Here is a 14139-nt window from a genome sequence, read left to right on the forward strand (position 1 = left end):
CAATATATCCAAGTCTAAAATACTTTATGCAATACCAAATTGAAATTAAGTGCATATGCATAAAGCTTTCCAAAAATGTTATGCATTTGAAAATTTCGATATCAATTGTTAGAGAGATATCATTTGTATTTTAAACCACATACATAATCATTTAAAATTTAGGTCAAAAATTAAAATTTATAAAATCAAAGAATTTGAAAAATTGATATCAATTGTTAGAGAGATATCATTTGCATTTAAAACCAATTTTGACCAAAATTCATTATGATGAACTAAAAATTATGAAAAATGTTAAAAAATTAAACTGTTCATCATAACACCTTTTTAATATACATGAGATGAAAAACAAACATAACCATTTAAGATCAAAACTCATGCATGCCAAAGAAACAAATGAGCAACCAATTATGCAAAATTAAAAAGCTTTTAAGCTTAGAGGTTACCCATTCATTTTTAAGTGTGGCTAGAGCATCTTGGTTTCTTCATTTTAATCACCATTGCTCCCACACACCTACAAGAGACATTTAAGTAGATTTTGGTATCCAAATTGCTTTGGATCCTTGAACGTTAGTTTCAATGCCCCTTGTTCCCTTAGGAACCCATACTTGTCTAATTTTAAAAGATTTTCTTTTCTTTATGGGACAAGTACGTTCCAAATGACAATAAAAATGGCAATGTGAGCATTTTTCCATTTTTAAACATAATGAGTTTTTTTAGAAATTAATTATTTTTATTTTGTTAAGATTTCATGCTTATATTTCAAATCAAAATTTTCTTTTTCTAAATCATTGATTTTGACTTTTGAAAGATCTAAATCATTTTTCAAAATTTCATTTTGATTTTCAAAATCAACTTTTGCTTTCAAAACCAAATCATTTTCAACTTTAAGTTTTGAAATTAATTTCTTATATTTAGAATTCATGGTCTTAAATTCTAAATACAACTCATTATAAGCATCTTGTAACTCATCAAAAGAATGTGAATTTAAATCATTTGAGTTAGAAGATACCATTAAATCTTCTTTGATGGCCATAAGGCATAGGTTGACTACTTCATCTTCATCATTGGAGTTATCTTCATCACTCCAAGCTGCCACAAATGCCTTTTTCTTTGATGATCTATTTTTCCTTAGGAGGGGACATTCATACTGACATACCCCGTTATTTAAAAATTGAAGCACATCGGGAGACTCTTATTTTTGCTTGATTCATGCTTCACTTCCTTGGAAATCATGAATCTCTTGAATCTTTTGAAGAGCTTGACCATCTCTTCATCATCATCATCATCGTCTTCATCCACCCCTTCATTTGAATCTTGATTGCTCTCATTGGTGGATTTAAAGGCAATGCCCACCTCCTTCTTCTTTTCGTTATTCTTCTTGTCTTTCTTTTCGTCATCATCTTCCTCTTCCTTCACCATCAACTCATGAGTTAGAAGAGAACCAATAAGCTCATCGAGAGTGAGAGATTTTAGGTTTTTAGCTTTGATAATCGTTGTTTTATTTGATTCCTAAGACTTTGGAAGATAGTATATCATCTTCCTCACAAGCTTCTCATTAGGGATTATTTCTCCAAATTCGTTGAGACCGTTGACAATCACGAAAATCTATCTGTCATAGCTTTGATGTCTTCATCGGGTTTCATCTTAAAATTTTCGTAGCTATGGTTGAGAAGACTTATCTTGGTTTCCCTCACTTCATCGGTTCCTTTATGAGTGACTTGGAGTTATACCATATCTCATTGGCATTGGAACAAGAGGAGACTTTTCCATATTCATCCGGGCCTAATGGACAAAAGAGGATGTGCATAGCCTTATCATTGAGTTGTAACTTTTTCTTCTCTTCATCACTCTAATCGCCAATCTCACCGGGTGAAGTAGAGTAACCCTTCATGATTGAGTTCAAAACTCCTAAATCATTGGCTTGAATGAAGAGTATCATCATAATCTTCCAATAGGCATAATTTGCTCCATTGAAGTAGGGTGTCTTGTTGATCGGTTGTGAGTCTTCAATGTAATAGACACCGGAGGTTGAAGCCATCTTTATGTCGGTTGGGTTGGGAATCGGTAGAGCTTCTTCAAGGACCGTCTCAAGGTTGTTAAACCTTCTAATAAGTCAAGCTCTGATACAAATTGTTGGGATTTGTAGAAGCTCGAATTGACAACCGAAAGAGTTGCAAGGGGGTGAATTGACAAAGATTTGATTAGGGAGTAAGGAGAGTAAAAGATAGAGAAATTTGGCACAAGGATTTATAGTGGTTCGGCTTCTCAACTAAGTCTACCTCCACTACCTTAGCTCCTCAGTAAGGATATTCTAACAAATTCACTAATTTGTTTTTTTTTCAAGGATAAAGAGATAACCTTTACACTCCCTATCTTTTCTCTTGGTTAAGATAGAACCAATCCTTTTTTACAGAAGGTAAAAAGAAGTAAACAATAAAACCTCTCAAAGGTAGGGTATTTACAAATTTAGCTCACCAAAAACACAAATATTTACAAGAGAGATAATATAAGATTGAAAAACTTTTCTCTTGTGTTTGATTGCTTGGATAGGTGTTCTAACCCTTCTTCAAGTGTCTTGATCTTGTATTCATATATTGGAATAAAGATGTGGTTGTTTCTAGCCGTTGGGGATGATTTCTAGCCATTTGGGGATGAAATCTCTGTAAAATAAAACTGCTCAGTACAGAGGGTATCGATACTCCTAAAGGGGGTATCGGTACTACCTTTGTTATTTTTAAATCAACTAGCCGCTACTAGCCGTTGGGGCCTGATGGTATCGATACTATACATATGGTATCGATACTACTATACAAAGTAGTATCAATACTCCTTTGGGCATCGGTTCCATTTTTGCATTTTGGAATTTGAGCATTGTTGGTAGTATCGATACTACCTAGTGAGTATCGATACTTCCCTTACCTTGGTATCGATACCATATAAACATTATCAGTATCGTTCATGAGGTATCGATACTGTAAGAACAATATTGATACTTCTTGTACGTGAAAATCATTTTGTGCTCAAATCCACTTTTAAGGACTTTGAATTATTTTTGAAAAACTTTGAAAGCTTTGAATAAATTCAATTCAAGTCCAAAAACATTTTGCCATAAATTGTTATATCAAAATATAGTTAAAAAATTGTTTAGTCCAATCTTGATGGACTTCAAAAATGTGGAATTGAGTTTTGTACACCAAGGAGAACATATTGTTATTCCGGGACATCAACCTTCTATAATGTTACAACAGATATCAAGGGCCACCTTATTGAAAATGACAGCTTTCAATTTAACTATTTAGGGTCACATTGTTATGATGAGTATGACAGGGAGTTCTCAACCTATTCCTACTGAAATCCAACCCCTATTAGAGAAATACAGTGCCATTTTGCTGAACCTGAAGGCATACCACCTAAAAAATGTCGTGATCATGCCATACCACTCAAACCTGATTCTATACCTGTTAATTTAAGACCCTACGGGTTTGCTCATAATCAGAATGTTGAGGTAGAAAGACAGATCGCTAGCATGCTCTCTTCATCTATTATTAAGAAGAATAATTGTACTTGGAGATTTTGTATAGACTACAGGCGGTTAAACATTATAACTATGAAAGATAAATTTCATATTCATGCGGTAGAGGATTTATTGGATGAATTGAATGGGACAATTTACTTTTCCAAAATTTATCTGAGATCAGGTCACTGGAAAATCATAATTAAAGCATATGACATTTACAAGACATCATTCAGGACACATCAAGACCATTATGAATTCAAGGTAATGCCTTTCGGCCTTACCAATGCTCCTGCTACATTTCAGGCACTCATGAATGATTTGTTTAGTTCTTTCCTTAGAAAATTTGTATTGGTGTTTTTGGATGACATCCTGGTGTACAACAACACTATGAATGACCACATTAATCATTTGCAAATGGTTTTAGAGGTTCTGCAAGCGAACCAATTATTTGCAAAGTTGTCCAAATGTTTCTTTGGACAAACTCAAATGGAGTATTTATGCTACATCATCTCTGCTGCAGGAGTGGATATTGATCCTAACAAGGTGATGGCAATGAAGAATTGGTCTGTGCCTAAAACCCTAAGGCCACTGCGTGGGTTTTTGGGTTTAACTAATTACTACAGAAGGTTTATCAGAAACTATGGAACCATCAGCAAACCATTGACACAAATGCTAAAGAAAGACTGTTTTAAATGGAATCCTGAAGCTTTTACTGCCTTTGAGGAACTTAAATGGGCTATGTGTTTTGCCCCTGTCTTGGCATTGCCAGATTTTTCTAAGTGTTTTTACTTAGAAACAAATACTAGTTATGGGGGAATGGGTGTTGTACTTTCTCAATATAGGAGGCCTATTGCCTATCTTAGAAAGACTTTGAGCACTAGAAACTCTGCTCTTTTCATATATGAACGAGAATATCTTGTTATCTTATTAGTAGTCTCTAAGTGGAGACATTATTTAGAAGGCAACTATTTTGTTATTAAGACAGATCATGAACCCTTGAAGTATCTCTTGGAGCAAAAGTGAACTACCGTAATATATAAAAAAGGGTTAACCAAAACTATTGGGGCTAGACTACACTATTCAGTACAGAAAAGCCAAATCTAATGTGGTTGCAGATGCCTTATCAAGGCAGTGGGAAGTTCAAGTTTAGTTTCATGCTACGGGAGTTACTTTACTAATACCCAGTTGGGTTCAGGAGGTAGAGGAGAGTTATAAGGAAGACAAACTAGCTACTGAATAGATTTCAATCCTGGCTGTTAGTCCCACTGTAGACACTAAATGAAAATATTCAAAAGGTATCCTCAGATATAATGGCAGGGTTTATATTGGTACTACCAGTAGTCTTAAACTACAAATCCTTCAAACCATGCATGATTCCTCACATGGAGGTCATTCTGGAGCCCATGCTACATATCACGGGATTAAATCTTATTTTTGTTGGTTTAGACTTAAGACTATGATGGCTACTTATGTGAAGTCCTGTGCAGTTTGTCAGCAAACTAAAGTTGAACATATAGCAAATTCTGGCTTGTTACATTCCCTGCCTATTCCTAACCAAGCCTGGGAGATCATTACAATGGAATTTATAGAATGACTGCCTACATCACTAAGGAAGAATTGTATCCTGGTCGTGGTGGAAAAATTCACTAAATATAGTCATTTCTTGGCACTGTCCCACCCTTATTATGTCGTTGATGTAGCTAAATTATACTTGGATAATGTCTATGAACTATATGTTCAGCCTAAAATGGTCATTTTAGACAGGGACAAAACATTTACTAGTGTCTTTTGGAGGGAACTAATGAAGCAGTTGGGAACTAAAACTCTATTTAGTACTATTTACCATAAAAAATAGATGAGCAAACAGAGCGGGTCAATCAATGCTTAGTGCAATATCTCAAGGGACTTTATTTTTTTCAACCTAAACAATGTGCTAAATGGTTGCCTCATGCCGAATGGTGTGGTACAATACCACCTACCACACCACCCTACAACTCATTCTATTCTAGGCTCTATATGGCTATAAACCCCCAACTATGGTATGACACGCAAACTTTCAAGTACAAACTATCAGTGAAATGATGAATAACATAGAAGAAATTCGATAGCTAGTTAAGCATCAATTGGAATATGCTAGCAATCGAATGAAGCAACAAGCAGACAATAACATATTAGAATGAGTATTCGAAGTTGGGGACAAGATTTACCTCAAATCACAACCTTACAAGAAAACTTCCCTCGCCTTGCGCAAAAACCTGAAATTGGCAGCCAAGTATTATGGCCCATACAAGATTTTAGAGAAAATCAAGGAAGTTGCATATCGTCTAGACTTACTTATGACGTCACGTTTGCACCTAGTGTTCCATGTTAGCCTCATGAAAAAACGTATTGATGAATCCTCGACATCTACAACCAATCCTCCTACAGTAGATGAAGATGGTCAGTTCAAAATAGAACCCTCTAAGATATTGGGCATACGTATTGTTAATCGTGATAATAAACCAGTGACTCAGCTTTTAGTACGTTGGGCAAATTTGGATGAGGCACATGATACTTGGGAGGATTTCTCCGTTCTCAAAGGTCAATTTCCCTCATTTGATCCTTGGGGACAAGGATAATCTCAAGGGGTGGGTATTGTCACAGTAGGAGAAGAAGAAATACGAGGAATCAAAGAGGAATTGAGAATTGATGGCCAAAGGTTAGGGATTGAATGAGCATAATTGGGGAATTGTATCAGTGGTGCATGTGAGAGGCATTGGGAAGGATTAAAACTCTCATCAGCCGAACCTGATGCTGTTGGATCAGCCCAAACAAGGAAGCCCAATATATCTGCAAAAGAATGATAGAGTTTGTTAGCAAGGACAACCACCTGACATTTCATAGATTCTCAGTACCATTGTAAACATATAAAATCGTGTACCTTGTAGAGAAACATTATGCAAAATATTGAATGAAAAATCAATTCTCTCGTTTCTCTATCTTTCTCTCCTTGTTCCTTTTCTCTCCTTGTTCCTTTTCTCTCTATTTTTTCTCCGGGCATAACAATTCATATCTACTTTTGGATGGAAAACAGACTCTCCCCATTTTAACCCTTTATTTCAACTTTCCAAACTCAATCAAAACTCCAAAGCTTTTCTTTTTATTCCCCTCCATGATCTGATCTTTGCTGAGAAAATCAGTGTTGGCATTGCCTTTTGTTTAATATATGCTTTGTGGAGAACTGAAATCAGGTGCATGCATACAACATATATGTATGTGAAGATGCTCTGGAAGGCAAATCAGCTTTTTAGATAATCTTTTGAACAGAATCTGATATATCAGATAAGGGATGATGAGCTTTTGACTTAATAATATATATATATTGAGGAGAAACATAATAGTTGTAAGTTGATCTCTTTGGTTGAGTAATTAAAGGAATAATATTAAAGTATTTGTAATGAGGGTAGTTTAAAACAAAGAGACAGAGTTGCAAATAAACAGACAGATGTGTGTAAAACACAAGAGTGACCCCCAACAGCATGACAAGGGCCACCAAGTTTCTGTCTTTGGGATCTAACTGAACTTCTTCTGTTCTCCATTCTTATCCCATCACTTTCCTCTTAGGTTCTTTTCACTTTTTACTCTCCCACATAAAAGTAAAAAAAAAACTTACAAATACAAGAAGGGTTGTATCGGATTAAAATTATAATTCCTAAAAGATATTAACAGTGAACTTTTTAAAGCCCCAATGGATATTAAAAATATAAAATATAAATATAATAACGAAATGATATTATATATATATATATATATATATATGTATTATAATTATAAAAAATAAAACAAACGAATCATAAATATCCAAATTATCAAATTTATTTACGATTTAAACTTAAAATAGAAAAAAAAGAATTGTTTTATATGAATAAAGTTAATTCAAAAGAAACACCAATAAGTATAGTTTGAATCGAATACAAAGGATTTGATGTCTTAAAAGAATAAAGAAATGCTCTAATGTTTTTATTCTGATACGCATCACACATGACGTTGGACACACGTTTCTGAAATTATTAGCATAATCTAAAGATTTAATGTCTGTTTAATTTTAATTAATTGCAACAACTATAATTAAAAATAAATCTGGATCACGTCGTTAGTACCAAATCCTACGGTTGGCGGCCCACAGAACAACTCCAAGAATTCCCTTTGGATTCCGCTGGATAAAGAAGAGCAGTGTTACCAAATGATGTAAAATACATAATAAGGATTTGAAGTTGTTTAAGGTTAAATAATTATGGTGAGTAGCTGTAATCTAGGAAACTAAAGCCTGAAAGCCAAAGACAAACACACAACATGTGAGAATGGGAATCTACTTTTTCCCTTCCTTCCCTACATTTCCAGCAATTAGGTTGGAAAAGGAAGAAAACAAAGTCCAGTCCAAAGCCTCCCACTCTTTTATCCTACATTAAACAAAAGGGTATTCAATGGGGTTATCCACATCATTATCATTAGTTGGATCATTTGTAACTTAATAGAGTTCGTTTACATATATAAAGTAATACATGATATAATTCATGTAATTATTTTATTATTTAGAACTATCAAGTGACATCAGGTGTAAAAAAAATGTTATTCTCTCTAAAGGTTCTTAGTTTGAGCAGTTGCGTTTGAGTATATGCGCGTTATCAATTGATTAAGAAAGTTCTAAACAGATATCCCAGATTATTCAAAAACAAAATAATATATATATATATATATATATATATATATATATATAGTTTCACATAATGGGAATTAACTCTATCTGATCTGTAGTATAAGTACCAACATGAGACAATCTGATACTAACCGCTTATCCCAGATTATTCAAAAACAAAATAATATTATATATATATATATATATATATAATATATATATATATAGTTTCACATAAATGGGAATTAACTCTATCTGATCTGTTAGTATAAGTACCAAACATGAGACAATCTGATACTAACCGCTTCCTTAACGCTACCAAGTATATCATCTTCAATTTTTTGCACAGCCCTAAACTTCCGTTTGTTCCTTTCTATTAGAATTCTGTAATCTAAATTTCATTTGATCCGACTGAAAAAGTTTAAGATAACAACTCGTTTAATGACTACAGATGTTGTTGCACATTTAACCTACTCCGGGAGGTGAGTACAAGATTTTTCTCAAACCATATCAATGCTGGACAATGGTCAGAGGGGCCTGGAGCCTGTAATTTCACTGCAGCACGAGGAAAAGGAGTATTCCATTAATGATCTAATTTCCTCTTTAAATGCTTGCCTGCCTGTTGATTGACCAAGATGAATTTAGGACCAGAATGAACATGAACAACAAGCTGCAGATCATCAATGCAATTCAGAAACTCCGTCATAACAGAAGATTGGTGTCATAACCATTTTTTTTGAAAACAATTATGACTATATTTCGAAAATTTGACGATTTTAAATTTGGATTAAATTGAATTGGAGTCATCATCGACCTTTGGGTTAGGTAGGTCTAATACCTAAAAACGTCTTTTAAAATAATTTTAAGGAAAAATCGTTTTTAAGACAAAAATTGGCATGCGTTTACCAAAAATCCGATTTAACGGGTCTAAGAGTCGATTACACGTGGGGAAGGATTAACACCCCCACAGCGCCCAAAATTGGTACTTAGTCGCTTATATGTTGTCGTAATGGTGGAAATTATGAATCGAATGTAAAGTTAAAATATGATCCCTTTATTAAAGTTTAATTAATTTACTTTGAATTAATTATTTAAAGAAAAATATTTAATTTGATAAGAAATCTCGAAAATTACAATCCTCCGTCGGGAAAGCTATATCAACTATTTCTCATTCTTAAAAGAATATTATATCTTCGAATTATTAAAAAAATTGATATAAAAAATTTGCATAAAATACATCATGATTTACTTTTCCAAAACATACATGATTAATAGAAATAAAATTAAAACATTACACTATGAATATAAAATAAAATAATAATGAAAATCGAACAAATAAAATGACATAAAAATATAATGATTTTTATAAATTCATAAAAAGGATTTGCACTTTCAAGTTCACATCTTGTTTGAACGTAGTATCAGATTGCACCACTTCGATCAAGTGACGCTTTCCACGCCCATTCTACGAATTGTTGTTCTTGAAAACTATTCGAATACCATATCACTAAATAAAGAAATAAGATGGAAACAAATACAATTTGTAAATGTAGAATAAAATATTTACAACACATAAGACAAGTGACATTTATTTAGAATAATACATGTAGATTCATAATATGCAAAATATGTACATACCTAAAGGACTAAAATAAAAACAAATGAATAACACAATCCAAAATACAACTGACAAAAAATAAGTATTTGGAAATTCCAAGGACCAGAATAGGAATAGCAGAAACTTAAAGGATCGAACAATAATTACAAACAAACCAGAGCCAAGATCGAATATATTAGACAATACAAGTACCAGAAATGAAAATAACCCATGAATAATATTAAGGATTGAAATAAAATAAACCATAAACATAAAAGGATAAATAAATAATTAACCCTAAATATATTCACATTAAATAGTGACTAAAACAAAAGAATCAGAAAACATAGGGTCATATTTGAATATTAGCAAACATTGCATAATAAATATGATGGTGACTTAATTGTAAACGTTGGAAAAGTAGAGGCTTAAAACAAGATAACTCAAAGCTTCATTAATGACTAAAATGATAAAATACAAATGAAGAGGTCCTAAAGTGTGATTATCCTTTTTCCTCAAAACACGCGGTCCCTCCCTTTTCCAAACGATGTCGTATTGAAGATGATATAAAATCATCTTTATAGGGTTAAGTACCCAAAAAATAATTTTTGTCCCCCCATTTTTCAGCCTATTTTTTCTCTATTCTCGCCGCCGAGAAGAATGGAGCACCAAGGGCTCCCCGACCACCGTAGATCGGGGGTCATGGGAAGCAACAAAGCTTCCTAACACCCCCTTCTTCCTTCACCTACCCTTCGAAACAACCAAAACCCGAAGCCAACTCCCCTCACCCGAAAATCGACCCTAAACTACCCAAATGTAAGATTTTTACCTCTGATACCGAAATACTGTTGCTCCGATGAAGCCACCAACGGTCGGATTTTGTGACATTTCTTTCTTTTTCTGCGTTTTTCTTCTATTTTTTCCGAATGATCTCTCTCATCTCTCTTTTTTTCCGACTCCTCTCCCCTCTGGTTCTCCTCCTTTTTTATGGTGATGCATGTGATGACTTTTTATGCAAAATTGTGCTACTACCGAGATAGTTTTGTGACATATTAAGATTTCCCCGGGATATCATTTAGATTTCTTTTCATTTTTATTGGTTTTTTCCTGATTTTGTTGATTTTTGACTTGGTTGATGGATGGTTGTCACTGTTTGGTATGGATTGCTGACGACGGCAGCGGTGGGACTGATCGGTGGCAGCACATGAGCGCGTGGAGATGAATGGTGGGATTCACGCTCCGATTGGGAGTCAAAACGTTGGGTGCGTATACCACACGCATTGTGATGGACGATCCATCTTCTGGTCGACGGCGACTACGGCTGGATAGAAGAAATCCTAATGTGTTTAGGGTTGCTAATTTTGGGCAGGTGCGAGTCGAGTCTTGGGTAATCCTTTGTAGTGGGCTTGGGGATTCTATAGAGTCTTTGTATTTGGGCTTGTATATAATCTGAGCCTGCAATGTAAATTAATTGTTAATATAATAATACTAATACTAATAATAATAATAACAATAATAATAATAATAATAAACGTAAGTAAAACCCGGACAAAAACGGGTGCCTACAATTGGTTTTGAGCACCATCAAAAGTTGAACTTTCCCGGTTAAAAATTGTAACATGGAAGTGGCCACAAAGAATCCAACGCATATTCCTTTTTGCATCCACAAAATGAGCCAACACCCTCACTGTAGACATCAAAATAAAATCCTTGTTCTCAAATCTATCCTGCAAGAAACACTTGATCACTTGTATCAAGCATGACCAAGTCAACCGAACTCCCACTAAGCAGCCATATCTTCCCAGGGATGGACCTACATGGGTGTGGGGTTGGAAAATTTAAATTCCCTTATATTTTAAGTATTTTTTTATATTTTCTATTGATTATCTAATTTTATACCCCTTGAAATTTTATAATTTTATACCCCTTGAAATTTTATAATTTTACACTCCTATATATCTAATATAACTTCTTAAGTCTGTATACTCTAACATAAATTTAATTGTCCGTCCTTGAATCCTCCCATTTGCAGCACATCCATGGTTAGAAAGCATTTGGCAACCAGAAAATGTGTTATGAACTATCTTAGCAGCTTTATCTGATTTAACTCCAGTGTGTAGTAGACAACAAATATCAGGCTGAATGGGTCTAAGCTAAAGGAGCATGTCCAAATTAGGCCCTCTTCCAACATTGCGGTGTGAAAGATGTAGGGCTTTTTTCCAGGCTTTGATCAGTGGTCACCACGAAACACCGATCATTACTAACTTTGATTAAATAAGTATTCATTCAAAGCCCAATTTACGGAGTCCAAAACTCAAGAAGCCACTAAAAACCCTAGCCAGGAATCAATCTATGCATTTCGCTAGGATTTGTATAACTTCTGCCGTCTTCTTCAGATTTTCTTATCTCCTTCTTTCCACTCCACTCAAGCCTAAAAAATCATGGCGGCTGCTCAAATCAGCAAAAAGCGAAAGGTATCGTCGCCTATACTACTTTTGTTTCATTTACTATTCCGTTTTTTCATCATTTCTTTAAGTAGTTTTCGTTTTTTGCTACTGCTCTCAGTTCGTTGCTGATGGAGTCTTTTTCGCGGAACTCAATGAGGTTTTGACCAGAGAATTGGCTGAGGATGGGTATTCTGGAGTTGAAGTAAGAGTTACTCCTATGCGCACCGAGATCATAATCAGAGCCACCCGCACCCAAAACGTTCTCGGTATTTTTATATAAAAACCATGCTTCCTCTATTGGGTTTAATTAATTTTTCGGTACAGGGTTTTAAACTTTGGTAATTGAGGGTTATAGGTGAGAAAGGTAGGAGGATTAGGGAGCTTACCTCAGTGGTTCAGAAGCGATTCAAGTTCCCAGAAAACAGTGTCGAGCTTTACGCTGAGAAGGTCAACAACAGAGGCCTTTGTGCTATTGCTCAGGCCGAGTCCCTTCGCTACAAGCTACTCGGAGGCCTTGCCGTCCGCAGGTACATTCTCAAAATAGATGCGTCATACAGATTTGAAGTGTGTTGCTATTGTTCGTTCAAGCTGTAGTTGTTTTAATTAGGGAGTGCAAGTAACGTCATCTATTTTTATGTCGGGAGGTGACAAAAGTAATTATACAATATATTTCTTCTTTTCCTTTATCCTGCTGAAATACATTTGGTCTTCTTGCAGTAAACTTAAGGGGAAGGAACAATGTCAAAAACATTTTAATTCTTACTTTATAATTGCGATATGTAATCAATTGTTATTCAAAATTGATGCATTTGAATTGTTACTGCTTGTATATTCGAATTGAATGTTTCCATTGTTTGTTGACACTTTTTGACTGAATACTTGGTCATCTATAAATCAAAGTAGGTTAATTCTATACTGGTCTTGTTTAGGAAGTTGACAAGACTAGTCCAACGCAACATCTTCTTTTAGAAATTCACTTGTTTTCACACAGTAACATTTTGGAGGGTGTATAATTGTTCATAATTTCATCTTTTTGATTTTGGTGTAATTTATTGATTTCCATGTTTGTTTTGAATTCATGAGCACAAATTGGTATAATTCTTTGTTTTGCATTTAAGCTGATATCTGGGATGGTTTGTTCAGGGCCTGCTATGGTGTGCTGAGATTTGTCATGGAGAGTGGTGCCAAGGGATGCGAGGTTTATAGATTTCCTTTTTTCTTTATTTGAATTCTTTTAAGAATTTATAATATTTGTTTGATTTTGCAATAGGTTATTGTTAGTGGAAAGCTAAGAGCTCAGCGAGCCAAATCTATGAAATTCAAGGATGGATACATGATCTCTTCCGGCCATCCAGTCAACGAATATATTGACTCTGCTGTCAGACATGTTCTTTTGAGACAGGTTTGCAATTGATTTGTTTAGTCTTTACCCTTCTGTGACTTTTTCGATCTTCATTTTCGATCAATTTACCAATGGTTTCTTAATACAGGGGGTGCTTGGTATAAAGGTCAAGATCATGCTTGACTGGGATCCCAAGGGTAAGCAGGGTCCTACAACTCCATTGCCTGATCTTGTCACAATCCACCCGCCCAAGGAGGATGAAGTTTTTATCAGGAAAGAAGAGCCTGAGCCAACTGATATTGAGGTTCCAGTGATGGCTTAAATCTCTGAGGATTACCCTTCTAATTGTCACCTGTTTGAGTTTTGGACTATGCTAGTTTCTTAGTGTTTTTTAGCTGAAATTTGTCCCCAAAGACATGTTCAGGTTGTGGTTTTCTGTACTTTCTTATTATGTTATACTAAGGTTATTAGTTTTTGTTCAAGTATTTTTTTTCTTGAAATTTACAATATCGTTTTTAAGTTTGCCAGTATGTTAGCAGTAATAACTATATCTTGTACATG

At 34.5% G+C, this 14139-nt stretch overlaps 1 protein-coding gene across 1 annotated transcript; it reads left to right on the forward strand.

Moving 5' to 3' along the window:
• The first annotated feature begins 12139 nt into the window (after nt 1–12139).
• Nucleotides 12140–14070, forward strand: LOC120218782 (40S ribosomal protein S3-3-like). Its single transcript, XM_039215671.1, has 6 exons — nt 12140–12263; nt 12355–12502; nt 12592–12763; nt 13380–13434; nt 13507–13638; nt 13727–14070. Exons 1-6 carry the CDS (start codon nt 12231–12233, stop codon nt 13898–13900), a joined length of 714 nt encoding a protein of 237 aa, XP_039071602.1. The 5' UTR covers nt 12140–12230; the 3' UTR covers nt 13901–14070.
• The last annotated feature ends 69 nt before the right edge of the window (nt 14071–14139 follow it).

Source organism: Hibiscus syriacus, unplaced genomic scaffold, assembly GCF_006381635.1.
Source record: "Hibiscus syriacus cultivar Baekdansim isolate YM2019G1 unplaced genomic scaffold, ASM638163v2 tig00110201_pilon, whole genome shotgun sequence".
Lineage (NCBI taxonomy): Eukaryota > Viridiplantae > Streptophyta > Magnoliopsida > Malvales > Malvaceae > Hibiscus > Hibiscus syriacus.

What these genes read in the sequence shown, in the direction of transcription:
- LOC120218782 (XM_039215671.1), top strand. Translation starts at nt 12,231, where the DNA reads ATGGCGGCTGCTCAAATCAGCAAAAAGCGAAAG. An exon ending in CCGCACCCAAAACGTTCTCG is followed by an intron (nt 12,503 to 12,591) that starts GTATTTTTATAT and finishes TGAGGGTTATAG; the next exon opens with GTGAGAAAGGTAGGAGGATT. An exon ending in GGAGGCCTTGCCGTCCGCAG is followed by an intron (nt 12,764 to 13,379) that starts GTACATTCTCAA and finishes TGGTTTGTTCAG; the next exon opens with GGCCTGCTATGGTGTGCTGA.